At 32.4% G+C, this 14315-nt stretch overlaps 1 protein-coding gene across 9 annotated transcripts in view; it reads left to right on the top strand.

Annotated features, from left to right (window-relative positions):
- Nucleotides 1–14315, top strand: part of LOC145242244 (uncharacterized) — a 297326-nt gene that overhangs the window by 184337 nt on the left and 98674 nt on the right. For 6 of the 9 annotated variants that reach the window (XM_080105253.1, XM_080105245.1, XM_080105250.1 and 3 more), the window contains 2 exons: nt 393–602; nt 7035–7123. In XM_080105253.1, coding sequence (XP_079961379.1) covers nt 477–602; nt 7035–7123 — 215 coding nt within the window. In that variant the 5' untranslated portion in view covers nt 393–476. The remainder of the gene's footprint in view (nt 1–392; nt 603–7034; nt 7124–14315) is intronic. The other 3 variants (XM_080105249.1, XM_080105248.1, XM_080105251.1) reach the window with 1 other exon arrangement.

Below are 14315 nucleotides of genomic sequence, written 5' to 3'. Positions count from 1 at the left end.
TGTAGGCAGTGAAGTCCGCATCTTATATGGCAATAACCTTGTAAAGCTTCGTCATGGTCGAAATTTTGACAGCATTTCTTCTAATTTTTCTAAATTTCACGTATAGATATGATGCTCTTTGATGGTAGTAAACACTATGCAATCCATTCAACCTGATCAGATAGATATTTGAGTTATCAACATTTCCATATGATAAATTTGCGAACAGTTCATACAATATATAGATGTAAGGTCGAGATAAGACTTTGAGCTTATCCTTACATTGTCAAGCAGCAGTATGCAGTGAAACGTCTGACATGTCTTTGTTCTGAATCTGTTACTTTGTTGTCATTTTTGATATTGAATTAAATCTCGTTGAATCTAACAAAATGTTTCTGTTTTTCTCTTTTCAGCAGTCTGCATATTGACTATTGGCGCAGTATAAGACCCGTATACTTGGCCCGTCTGACCCCCTCCCATTTGCTGACGCTGTCAAAATGGTGGAGCTAAAGAACGTCCTCCGTGCGCCGTTGCCTCACCCTCCTGTGAGGTCACGTTTCAGGAAGTTTTACCTCTACAGAGACCCGAATGACTTCCAAGCCATCGATGCCCACGCCATTGACGTAAGTCAAATAAAAACTTCTATCGTTCTCGATCTATGTCTGCTGCTGACGTGGCTTTTCAAATATGTATGTGAAAAACTAGCAAAGCAAAATCCTGGTGTTGCTCGGGAGACATGGAAATTAGAATGTAATATTGACAATGGAATAACACTGTTGTACCACATGATTGTCATCCCCATCATCATGTGAATTTCTTTTCTTTCATTTTTTTTCTTCTCATTCTGGCTGTGACTCTCAAGGGGATGCACGGGCTCATGTATAAAAATATAATGAAGCAAAAGAAACCACAGATTATGGCACTGCACTATATATAAATATTAGTTGCACCTTGTGTGTATGTCTGACACCATCGACCCTATGAACGCTAAAGTCCATGTCTACATCTACTGTCAAGGCAATGTTTGTCAGTTGATTGATCAATTCATTTCTCCATCTCCTCTGAGCCATGATCTGCTTTCGATTCTATCAAACTCCAGCTGTCCTCAAATCTATCCAACTGGCAACTGTCGGCAACTGGACTGTCCTTAACTCTTAACTGTTGTGAAGACTGTTGTAAAACTCATCGTCAATCTTAATACTAAGTCTAAATATATCTCGGGTCCTTTTGTTTTCATTCAACACCACACCCCTATTCACAACCCTCGCTCAGCTTTTTTTTGTCTACTCCGGTGGACAACTTTCTCTCCATTGTTCTGGCGATAAACCCTATTTCCTATACCTTTGTTCCTGATAAACTTCTTTCATTTTCTTTTTTTAATGCTTTTCTTTCCTTTTTTATTCCTAACACTTGATGGGGGGAACGCCGATAGTATCACAACTAAACTTATTAAAGGAGTTGAAGACAACAATTACAAGGATAGATTAAAAGCATTAGGATGAACTACTTACTACAGCGTGGAATGATAAAGTTGTCGCCATAAATGAAACAACACTACAGTTTTATTTTAAAACTTTTATTGAAAAAATCAATTCAGGTAACTTGATTATGTAGTAGAGCTGACATCTACTCAATGTAGCCACCTTCAGCCTCAATCATCGCCTTGATATGGGTCCGGAACTGGGAGCAAGCCTTTTCCACCAGCACCGCGGCAGGAACTCAGCGAATACTCGGCGATCAGGCTGGCTTTAGTCTTGTGGGAGGTCATGTTGGTGATGTTCTCAATGTATTACCAAACAAAATAGTCCAGTGGGTTCAGATCAGGGGAGGTAGGGAGCCAGTGAGAGAAGGATATAAAGTTTTAGCTCTCATTCTGAAGTAAAGCTTGCGTCTCTTTGGACTTGTGGGTTGGTGCCGAATCCTGCTACTACATCTAGTGTCTGCTAGCAGCCACCTGATTGCACCAGTGGATCACCACATTCTTCACTACATTCAGGTACACTTTGGTGTTAACTTTGAAGCTGACTTCGAAGATGTGAGGTGGTATGATGTGGCCCTCACTTGAAACCACACCAAAGACCATGACCATGGCTGGAACCTTTGTTTTCATCACCCTGGGCACATCCCTATTATTCATAGCAATCCAGCAATGCATTTTGAGGGTATTGGCAATGGTTCTGTTGTCATAACTTGGATCGGTAGAGAGCATGAGTTGTACAGCGGTACATCTCCGATCTTGCTCATTAAACATTGTGTCATTTTCAAACATGATAGGAGGCTCCTATCGCTCTTGGGATTTGTACACAACTGGCCAACTAGTAGATTGTCTGCAACCCCCCCAAAAAAACTGGTTTTCGTCAAACAGAAATGGAATCATATCATCTTTTTGAGGGCAACAATTTATCGTTCCACCTCATATTCGATTTAATTCAATATATTAACAAAAGATTAAAATAGGGTGAGAGCCATGTAAGAATGTAAGAGTAAGTTAGGGATAATCATCCAAAAATTGAAAGCCATGATGCATCTAATTCTGCCTGGAACCATTTTGACGTCTGTAGGTCGAGAACAGTTTCCGGCAGCTTGTTCTATGGCCCAATGAACCTAATCCAAAAACGCTTTCTGATGATTCAGCCAAAATTGTCTTGCGTATGAGTTTCCTCAAAGCCTGTTTTGCAGAGCTGGTGAAGGAAATATCATGAACAACATTGTAATTGCTGTCCATAATGTTAAAGGCGAAAATGAAGTTGCCAACCCATTTCTTGTATGGTCTTTTCTCTTAGTTAAATGTTTGCTCATCACCTGCCTGCCATCTGCAGCATTGATAGACTAAAAACAAAGACCAGGGTAGAAATTGGTTAGTTTGGAAATCAATTCAGTTCTATTTATTGTAGAAACTCTTTGCTTGGTCCATATTGTACACAATGAAGTCCTGCATGTTATATGGCAACGACCTTGAAAAGTTGTCATAGTTGAAATTTTGTCAAAATATCTTCTGATTTCTATGTTCTGTGCACCCCATTAAACACGCAGCTGTGCATATGTGCACATGTTAAATTTGTTTTTTCATATTAATTTTTTGTGTACATATTAATAATTTATGTGCACATATTCATTTTCTATGTGTACATATTAATTATTTTCTGTGTACATATTATTTTCTATGTGTACATATTATTTTCTATGTGTACATATTTTCTATGTGTACATATTATTTTCTGTGTGTACATAATAATTTATGTGTGTTCATTTTAGTTTATTTATGTGTGTACATGTTAATTTATTTATGTGTGTATATGTCAATGTTTTTATGGATTGGATCAAGAAGATAGTAAAAATGGGCGATTTCTAAAGAAGCTTCACAATGAAATAAATATTTAGACTCGTATAATATTAAAATTTATTTTTCTTTTTTATTATGCAATTAGTTATATCTGAACTTAAATTCCTTCTGATCGACTGTGTTCACTTTACAGCTGTAATAATCTTAGAAAAAGTGTTGGGGGGGGGGAGGCAATATCAAAAGGACAAATGACAAAGTCGATCCATTCAAAGACAATTTTTTATTAGGTTTTCTCATGTTGAAGAAAGAAATTAATCGAAGACAAAAGCAGTGTAGAAGAATGAACATAAAAAAAAGAATGACAGTCTATACATCCATACAAAAAAAATTAATTTTTATTGATGATCCATTAAGAAAACAAAGGATAAAAATTTGCAATGAATTAGAGTTCAAAGTGTCCAAAAACGATTCAGGTGAACGAAGTTATTTTTATCTGTAAGGAGAAAGTGAGTTTACTTCCATTCCACTGCAGAATAGTGCGACACAAAACCATAAATGGAGGAGACGAGGCAAGTGCACGAGATGTGGTGCATTCTGACCCCATGAACTGTTAACATTCCCTGGTTAGTGTGCCTCAATCAGTTAATTATAAACTAACGTTTCCTAAAGCAAGAAGGCAAAACCTTGGGAGGGTGGACTTCTGGATGCCTCCTCGTGCTAAAAAAAAAAAAAAAAGAAAGCACTGGTGCCATAATGGCCGGATCTCCATTGGATTAATTTTTGAGGATTGAAGCGGATACAAACATTTATATTGAATCAACAAATGTTTTGATGAAGCTAATATTTTTCTGAATAACGCAAAAAAAAAAAAAAAAAAAAAAAAAAGTTTTTGGGACAGAAAAACCAATAACAACACAGCAAATACGAACTTATTAACATTTCTATGAAAATAGTGTCCATTGTATTTTAAGTATAGAACTGACGAAATGAGATAAATTAATAAATACTCTGAAAGTAATATTGTGCTACATAGTTCAATACAAATAATAAAATCACATTGTAAGAAACAATCTTTAATTTACTTCTTCAGTCCAGCACCTCTAGGCAGACAATGTTCTTTTTTTTTATTTTTTTTTTTTAGCCTGTATCTTTCAAATGCTTTTTTATTATAGCCTGTATCTTTCAAATGTTTTTTTTTTTTTCTTTTTGCGTAACGTTTTGCTGAATTCTTTTTTTTGGTGAAGAACCACTGCACGTCCAAATTACTATGAGTTCCTTTCTCACACCATTACAACAACAATCATATATTAATATTATAATGATCTCATATTCTTGTTCAAGGTTGCCAGATTAGCATTTTTAAAGTCAGATTTTGTGAATTTGGCCTTTTTTTTTAAAAGCAGTTTGACTTTCAAAAATTGTATCTGGCTTTTTTTCAAAATGTAACGTACATACTAACTAAAGAAAGAACAAACAGAATATTATATAGATTAGGCAGATAGATGTAAAACCCATGAATTCCAAGGCTGAGCGCCAAACCATGCCCTCTCCTCTCTCTTTGTAGCATTCCCACACAATCACTTGCATAATGATTTGTTGTAATTTGGTTGGCTGAAATAGGCATGTTAAAACTTGCGTAGAAATACATTGGTTAATTACATCATTTCTGACATCATTTCTGCGCATGCACATGACTCTCGGCTAATTTCTATTTCTGTTCACCTAAAAGATACAATTCAGTTCCTGAGCAAAATGCTGTGGAATCGAGAGGTTCAAAACATGTTCTCATTTTTTGACAGGAAACAGCAAGATTAGATGGAACACCGGGACTTAATATTCTGTTTTTTAGTCCAAGTCTGCCAAGCAAACTTTTCATTTGTGTGTTTGCTTCATGAAACGTAAAACGAAGTTGATGTTATTATAGATAAATTGTTGGTATTTTAGGTTAAAGCATTGTTTAATGTATATATGAGAAGAAATGTAAGTTTATACAAGGCAGAACAATGCAAAGGTATGACTGATAGACACCAACTGACGCAACGTAAGAGGTAATGGTTGAACCAGCTATGCAGTTTCACTTTTATTGATCCAGTTAATGTGTATATGTATAGCTACACATTTTTCTTATATATATTGTTATGCATACATATACATATACATATATATATATATATATATATATATATATATATATATATATATATATATATATATGCATGTTTTTTTAAAAATACAACATTCAAAATATAAGATGTTCTTTCTGGCATCAGATGCATGACTTGTATTATGGCCATGCACGTTTGAAAGTTGAACACATGCCTGACGAAGGGAAGACACCCTGAAATATAGCATCATAGACACACCACCTGACGCAAGTAAGAACATCCTACATGTTCCATATTGTATTACAAAAATAAAACATGTATATATATGCATTGTTATACATATATTCATATTGTTATATATATACATATATATATATATATAACTACTTAATTTACTCACATAAAATTAATATACGAAAGTATAGATTTATGCGTAAACTTTAAGTATTTGCTTCAAAAGTGTTCAATACGTAGGTAGAGCTAGTTAGTAAGTTATAAAATGTATATGGCGATTAAGCTACACTGAATATTCCGCGTCTCATCCACTCTAGGACTCTTCAGGCTTATGCGTGAATTCTGTGGTTGTTTGTTGTTTTTATATGCACATCTTCTATTGAGATTTTAGTTAGCCAATCAGCTTTCTAGTATCCACCGTGCCCTTCCTAGTATCCACCGCGCCCTTCCTATCAGCCAATGAGCATGCACTTATCGGACAAAGGCCTATTTGACCTCTGGTTGACTTGTTCCTTTGTGGGTGCTCTATTTAGCCTGGATATATATATATGTATATATATATATATATATATATATATGATTTTCAGAATGTGAATGATTATATATAATAAATTCCACAGCCAAACAACGTCGCAGCCCACAAGAGTCATGGCTTTTGTGGGTTGCGACGTTGTTTGGCTATGGAATTTATTATGTGTGTGTGTGTGTGTGTGTGTGTGTGTGTATGACTATACATATATACATAAATTGGATCAATAAAAGTGAAATTAGATAGTTGGTTCCACCATATTTGAAGTTGTGTCACTTCGAGTCTATCCGTCACATCTTTGCATTGTTTTGCCTTTTATAAACTTACATTTCTTCTCATATGTTGATATTTTATTTTGAATCTGGCGATCTTGCATCCTCCTTCATAAGATAAATACAGACAAAACCTGCTTAACAAAACGGCAATCTCCCATCTCTGACAAGTGACTCTTTAACTTGTATTAACAATTCACAATATTTCCATTTCTCCCTCTATGGCAACTGGTTCAATATAATAGAATAAAAGAAAGAAAAAAACTGACAGACAGCTGTTTAACCCAGTTTTTGTATTTTTTATATTTTATTTTAAGCAACTATTAAAAATAAAAATGTACTTTTCATCCTCCACCCCCTCCCAAGCAATAATTTGGTTCCTGGTGATTGCAGGGGAAATGAATATTACATTTTTTTCTTTTTATCATAGCCAAACTTGTGTCACATGAAATGCAATGAGATAAGATATATAAGTATCTTGTGTAGCTTCTGACTTTTAGTCGGACACACACACTGAATGACAATTTTTTCTTTTATGAGATTTATTAATTTAAATTTGGTTTAATGTTCACACGATCCCCACCACCCTCACCGTTTGTTTCTAAGCCTAATGTCGTGTCTTGTCTTTTCAGGTGGCCCAGAGAGAACACAACACCTTCAATGATCTTTTGATGGACTTGGTTATTAAACCGGGTTATCATACCGAACTAGAAAGGGCAAGGTAAGCACATCAAACATCACATTCCAATGAACGGATTATCTAACCTATAAAGTTATTTTGTGAGATTTTAAAAGTTAGACCTATGTAGCATTTAAGTTGAGATATCAAACTTAGATTCTATATGCACTACAAGTCCATTAGTTTATCATTTTATGGTCTTATCATGACAATAATTGATGTCTGATGTGACTCGGTGTCATATCCTGAGTGACTCCACATTAAAAATGATCCAATACAACTTTCTTTGTGAATCCTTCTCTTCTCACATCTTGTTTGTAAGATCCGTACGACTTTGATTTTGATACAGCTTAGTTGGGAACTTGGATAATCGGTTGATTCTGTCGGCAACTCTAAAACAGCAACAAACAAAAAAAAAAAACTCTAAACAATAACAAATATTTATTGGAACAAAAAAAGTTATGTTGCTTCGCTTGTTGAGAAAAAAAAAAAGTCGAATAATTTGACTGGTGGTAAGTTTTGTTATTTTTCAGATTGACCCCTGACTGTGAACCCTCTCTCAATCTATTTGTCAGTGATCACCATTCGACTACCCAGAAGTTGACTACTCCAGATATACACTAGAAATAATGGCTAGACAGTGTCTATCTCTCGGACTGATCGACGGTTTCTGCTAAGTTGACCCACAGTCTTTTGGTGAATTCTCTAGTATCGGTTCTTTTATTGGAAATTTTTACTTGAAACAAGTTTTGTGATTCGCTGACCACTCACAATTCATATCAGATTTTCTGCCTCCTTATGATTGGTCGGGCAGTGAAAACCCAATCCATATACAGACTAGTCCGTTCTAATAAATATATGAGCAGTGACAATAGCGTATGTTGATACTCTTAAATATTCCACCGTACTCTTTTATACTTCTTTTTTTCACACTGTTTTTCTTTTTAGTTCCATATCTACTAGCTGCTTCAAGATACGCACCACTTTCCCTTCTGATTTTCTATCTAATGCAATTATAGATGCTTGTCTTAATGTGTGTTTTTTTTTATCCATCATTTTGTATATTCTATGCCTATACCCACATTGTCACAACTGATTTTGTACTTTTAGACTGGCCTATTTTTTTTTAAGTGAGCTGGAAAGTTATTTGTCCTTTTTTCTTCCCTGCAACCTCTTTCTCACAGAAGAGATGTAGCGAGTTTGTCTTTGCATTATTGTTATTTTCATGACAAGCGTTCGACTGAGCTTCAATCTATGCCCCCCCCCCCCCCGCCAAACTTTCACAAGAAACACTCGTCTAGCTGAAAACACTATCAATAGTTCGCCCCACTCTTTATCTGTGCCTAAACCTAAACGTAGATTCCATGAACAAAGCTTCTTTCTTAGAACTGCACGCCTGTGGAATTGTCTTCCATTTTCCTGTTTTCCGGCTGACTACAATTTGATTGTCTTCAAGTCCCATGTAAACGAGTTCTTGATAAGTCGGTTCCCCTTAATTATACAAATTTACTGAATTTCCGTTACTGACAATTACTGTATTGTCCAATTGACTGCTGTACACTTTTTAACCCTTATCCTCGAGTACCCCCTAGGCCTTGATAAGTGGTGATGCCTATGTACAAAAAAAAAAAAAATAACTATAAAATTCAATCATAAATACTTGTTGGCACTATTATTATTCGACTGGGTTAGTATTAAGGAGAGATGGAAAGTCATTTGGACTTTGTATAATTATAAAAATTCGCTTATGTTTCTGAATGTTTGAGATGAGGATTAATAACCTGTTATTATTTGAACTACACAAAAAAATCTGTGGCGTAATGGATAAAGTATGAAGTAAAATTCAGTTTTGAGTGACGCTCTTCTGGATGTTGGAGGTTTAATTCTTGATGGGTGATACTAAAACTACAATCGAGAATTACTTACAACTTCTACCTGGTCAAAGCTGACGCAAGGAGAGCATGCTACTCTCATGGGTCCTGTTCAAAATTCTCTGCCGTTTACCGAGTGTGATAAGATACACCTGAAGAAGGCCAGAACATACATCAGCGGAAACATCGTGAAAATCACTCAAGACGACAACAGTTGTCTGAATAATCCAAATAATCAAAAACATAAAAATCTGTCATAAATGCTTGTCGGTATTATTATTATTTTTTGTTTATTATTATTATTATTATTGTTTATTATTGTTATTATTATTATCATTATTATTATTATTTTTTATTTATTGTTATTATTATTATTATTGTTGTTATTATCATTATTATTATTTTTTTGTTTATTATTGTTTTTATTATTATTATTATTATTGTTGTTGTTATTATCATTATTATTTTTTGTTTATTATTATTATTGTTATCATTATTATTATTTTTTGTTATTATTATTATCATTATTATTATTTATTATTATTATTATTATTATTATCATTATTTTTATTGTTATTATCATTAGATTGGGGTAGTATTCAGAAGTGATGAAATATTATTTTGACTATGCATAACTATAAAAGTTTCTCAAAAATACTTATCTGTATTATTATTATTATCATTATCATTATTATTATTATCATTATTATTATTATTATCATTATTATTATTATTATCATTATTATTATTATTATCATCATTATTATTATTATTATTATCATTATTATTATTATTATCATTATCATCATTATTATTATTATTATTATCATTATTATTATTATCATTATTATTATCATTATTATCATTATTATTATCATTATTATTATTATCATTATTATTATTATCATCATTATTATTATTATTATTATCATCATTATTATCATTATCATTATTATTATTATCATTATTATTATTATTATTATTATTATTATTATTATTAAGGGTGTACCGATTAATCAGTAGGTAATTGGCCAAATCGGAAAATTTGCCGATTAGTCGGACGATTACTTTTCTCTTTCCTATTAAATTTAAATCATTTCATCATTGCCAGGTGACTTGCCAGATAGTTTTGACATATTAACATAGTAACTAATTTAACTGGTCACTATTATGGCTTTTGCTTTTATTAAATAAAACTACAAAATGCAAAATACAATTCTTAAATGAATATTCTTAAATAGTTAGATGAGAATAAAGAATTTACAAACCAACTACAAAGTACAAATTGTAATTTTTTTAGTTAAATAACTATAAGCTGAAGTTCCCTATTCTTGTTGCTTGCTTCCTCTGCTCTTATAGTCTCCTCAGTATTTCAAGTTGAATACTTTTAAGTTGTAATGTAGAAACATTAGTTTCTCCATTCTCAGGACACAGTCTGTTCCTCATAGGTTCATACACATTACCACCTGTACTAAAGAGCCTCTCACTCTCCACAGATGAAGGTGATGCGCTTAAATATTTTGAAGCCAGTTTACTCAGTAGTGGTAAAGTTTCCTCCTTCTTTCACCACTGAAATGGTCATCACTTCTTGTGAGTAGTTGTAAAGCTACATAATGATCAAGTTCTTTTGTGCACTTAACCATAAGGGATTTACTCCTTTTGAGTTTAGATTGTGATTCTTGTATTTCTGTTTCAGTTGCAATCTCCAGGTTTAACTCATCTTCTACCTGCTCTAAGTTTTAATTTTTTACTATAGGCTTATTTGAAGCTAATTCATCAAACGAAAGAGATAAAGTTTTACTTTCACTTTGATCTTCTTGACTCTCAACAGAGTTTGAAGAATTGTATCCTGTTGATTCTGCTTCATTATCATCAGTAGAAAGTTAAAAGTTGTAGAATCCAATTCTTAGTGTTTTCAATGTCATTCTTTTGAAATTTAATGTGAATCTTTAATCTAGGAAAGTAGATACAAACAAGTGTTTATCATTTAAATAGAATGAAAATTTTGTGTCCATTGGCTCATTAAATTGTTCAACAGTGTTAAGGATTTCATTAAAGTCAGAAATATGTGAATTAGATTGGACAGCTTTTGAAAGAAATAACGTCAAAGCTAAAATTGTAGTGGTTATCATTGATATGGTTGAAGTTTTGTGACTTGCTTCTTTGGTGAATTCTTCAAATGGACTCAATAACTGGACAATTTTTTGAACAAGTTCCCATTGGTAAGTTGTTATGGTAGGAATCTTATAGCGTCCCAAATTCTCATGTGAAAAACAACTGAACAAATCTCTTATTAAAAGATTCCAATGTACGCGAATCATTCTGCTTCACATATATTCCATAAAAAAAGTCCTTTCTGATTAATGTTTACCAGTTAAAAAATATTCTGTTATTCTAAAAACAGCCAAGTTCGTTTGCTTATTTTTAAATTGGTAAACATTAACCAGAAGGAACTTTTTCTGGGCATTCAACGTAAAACAGAACAGTTCACATAAACCAGAAATAAACTATGTATAAACAATCACAGCATTAACTTTAACAAATCCAATACAAAAATAAAAGATGTTAAAACAATAAAAAACAATAGTACTTATGCAGAGAACTTTTTAGAAACCCATTTCTTAACATGTGGAGGAGAGGGTGTTTTTCTAACTAGTCTGTACTTTCACCTAACAGTTTAGTAAACAATACAAAACAAGTGATTTATGCCACAAGCATTGAAGAAGGACAACTGAAGTTTTTTTTTCTTTATGTGTTTGACTGGGGAAGGAGGTGAGGGAACCACCTCAAATGGGCGAATGTGATCATACCAAGCAAAGAATTCAACAAAATTGCAAAGAAATACCAATTGTATAAAGAACTCTATCGTTGATAACATTCAGCTCTCACTTTTATTAAAGTTAAATCGATGTTGAACACATACGTTTACTTAATTACATCGCCATGATAAAAAAAGTGAAAAACACTACATAAAATTATAACATTTTCTTGCGGATACTATTTAAGAAGAACATGATATAGCATTCTACAATATGTAATGACTAAGCATGCAATGTTCCAGATCTTTTTTGTAACAGTTTTTTGAAATTAGTATATGTTTGCTATTTGGTACTTTATTTTCACCACCAAAATTGAACACATCAGCATTTTTTATCGCCTTATAATGAAGTTGCAGTTGGAATTGTTAAAAAATAAGCATAATGATCATTATGTATAGAATTATATTGAATGTTCATATTTACTGTCATTTAATTCAGTTTTATTTGATGATACTTTAAAAATTGTCCATCAATGCAATTTTGCTATTATTAATGATGCTCACTTTTAACACCTCAAAAATGAAAGCCAAAATTTAATTAGAAGAAATTGTACTTTTAATTCCTATTATTCTTATACTAGGAGTGATGAAAACATTTTTTATGACATTTTTAATGTTTTTTTGTCGGCTGGTTTCAAAGTTGTAATTTACACTTGTTTGTGTTTCTTCAGGGTAATGTATTCTGCTAATTCTGTTTCATTATCATCAGTGGAAAGTAGATTTGGAATCCAATTCTAAATATGTTTTTTTTATGCCAATCTTTTAAAATTAATATTTAAATCATGGGTCTAGAAAAGTAGACCTACACAAGTTTTTAGATAGGATGAAAATCTTGCTTACATTGATAACCTGAATTGTTCAACAATGGTAAGAAGGATTCCACTAAAGTCAAAAATACTAGAATTAGATTCGACAACTTTTGACAAAAATAACCTCACAACTAAATTTGTATGTATTATCATTGATATGTTTGATGTTCTGTGACTTGTTTTTTTGGTGACTTCTTCAAATATACTCAGGAACTAAATATTATTCTGAACGAGTCCCCCATTGGTATGCTATTAACAGCGCACATTACAAGAGCTTTTCATTGTTCTTAATTTATTTTCAGCATATAATATGTTGAATTCCACCATGTGGTCACACCTTGAATGAGTTTGTTTTTTCAAAATTAAGCTGATCCTGTATTTCAATTTGCTAATTGCTAATAGAAAGCGATTAAAGTGAGAAACTGTATTTCTGTTAAATGATGTAATGGTTGTTTTCACTGCTTGAATTACAATGTATAATAGTGATTCTACATCACATTCCTTGATACCAGCAACCATATTTGTTCCTGAATCCCACAAGACTAAAACTTTATTAAAGATTTTATACTCATCGAAAACATTGTGCAATTCTTCACTTATTCTTGAACCTTTGTGTGTACCGATGAATGGAACAACTCTAAGCATAGTTCTGCAATATTCAAAGTTATTTGAAAGCTAATGACCTGTCAAATACTGAAAGGAAGCATTATCTTATTATTGAAGCTGTCAAAATGTCTGAAGTTCATGAAATCCTGCTAATTTCAGCAAGAGGCAATTGGATTATTGTTTTACTTTTATAAATATATTTAAAATTATTTTGTAGTGAAGTACTTTTTTAATGGAATGCTGTAATTTGAAGAAAGCTTTGCAATAAGCCTATTAAATCTAATGTTACCTGTTACAGAATATGGTTCAATATCAACAGCATTTTTCTTATCATATAATGGATCTTTTGTAATCTGTGGTCATTAATATTCCAAACTTTCTTTTTGGCCAATATTGATTCTATAGTAGTTTGGTGTTTTGCTGGAGGCTCGTAGCTGTTGTCACTTATCCTTGGAATGTCTGTCCCTGAATATTCTTTGTGCTTCCTTTCCTTATCTGCAACTTTTGCTTCTTTTGAATAAACCTTTCTAACTTGATTGATGGGATTGACATAAAAATACTTCAAGCAGAAACTGGTTGCTATAATGGTTGAAGGTTGTTGTCAGTATGTAGTTAATTTTTTATTTAAATTACTTATGTCTGATATCTAATTAGTAATTTATCTCAATAAAAGATAAATTATTTAAACCAGAAAAATAAAAATATGTAATGGTAGCAAAAGTTTGAAAATGAGGAACAAGAGTATGACTGATGAAGATGGCTTTATTTTCGGTTCGCACATCGTTGCAATTTACTGTACAATTCCTCAACATGAAAACTGAAAGGTGAAGTAATAATTTTCTTTGACAATGATTTAAAGTAAAAAAAAATAAAAATCTTAATTCAATAGGAAAAAAAAGGAGGGAAATTTTCCATATGTTTACATTTATTTGCTTCAAATTCAGTGCAGTTGTAAAAGTCTACATGTTAACAGTGCGTCATGCTTGTTATTTGATAATATCGTGTAGATGATGCATGTCTCTTCGATAAATTTTCACTGAAAAGCAAAAGAGGAAGTTAACTTGTCTTCGTTTACAATTTAATTAAGTAAAAGTATCATTTATAACAACAAAATCTGCTAATAAATTGGC

Source organism: Euprymna scolopes, chromosome 21 (genome assembly GCF_053919585.1).
Source record: "Euprymna scolopes isolate OS-2025 chromosome 21, ASM5391958v1, whole genome shotgun sequence".
In the NCBI taxonomy this organism is placed as follows: Eukaryota; Metazoa; Mollusca; class Cephalopoda; order Sepiida; family Sepiolidae; genus Euprymna; species Euprymna scolopes.
Note: the sequence above shows the minus strand (reverse complement) of the source record. Positions and strands in the feature narration are given on the sequence as shown.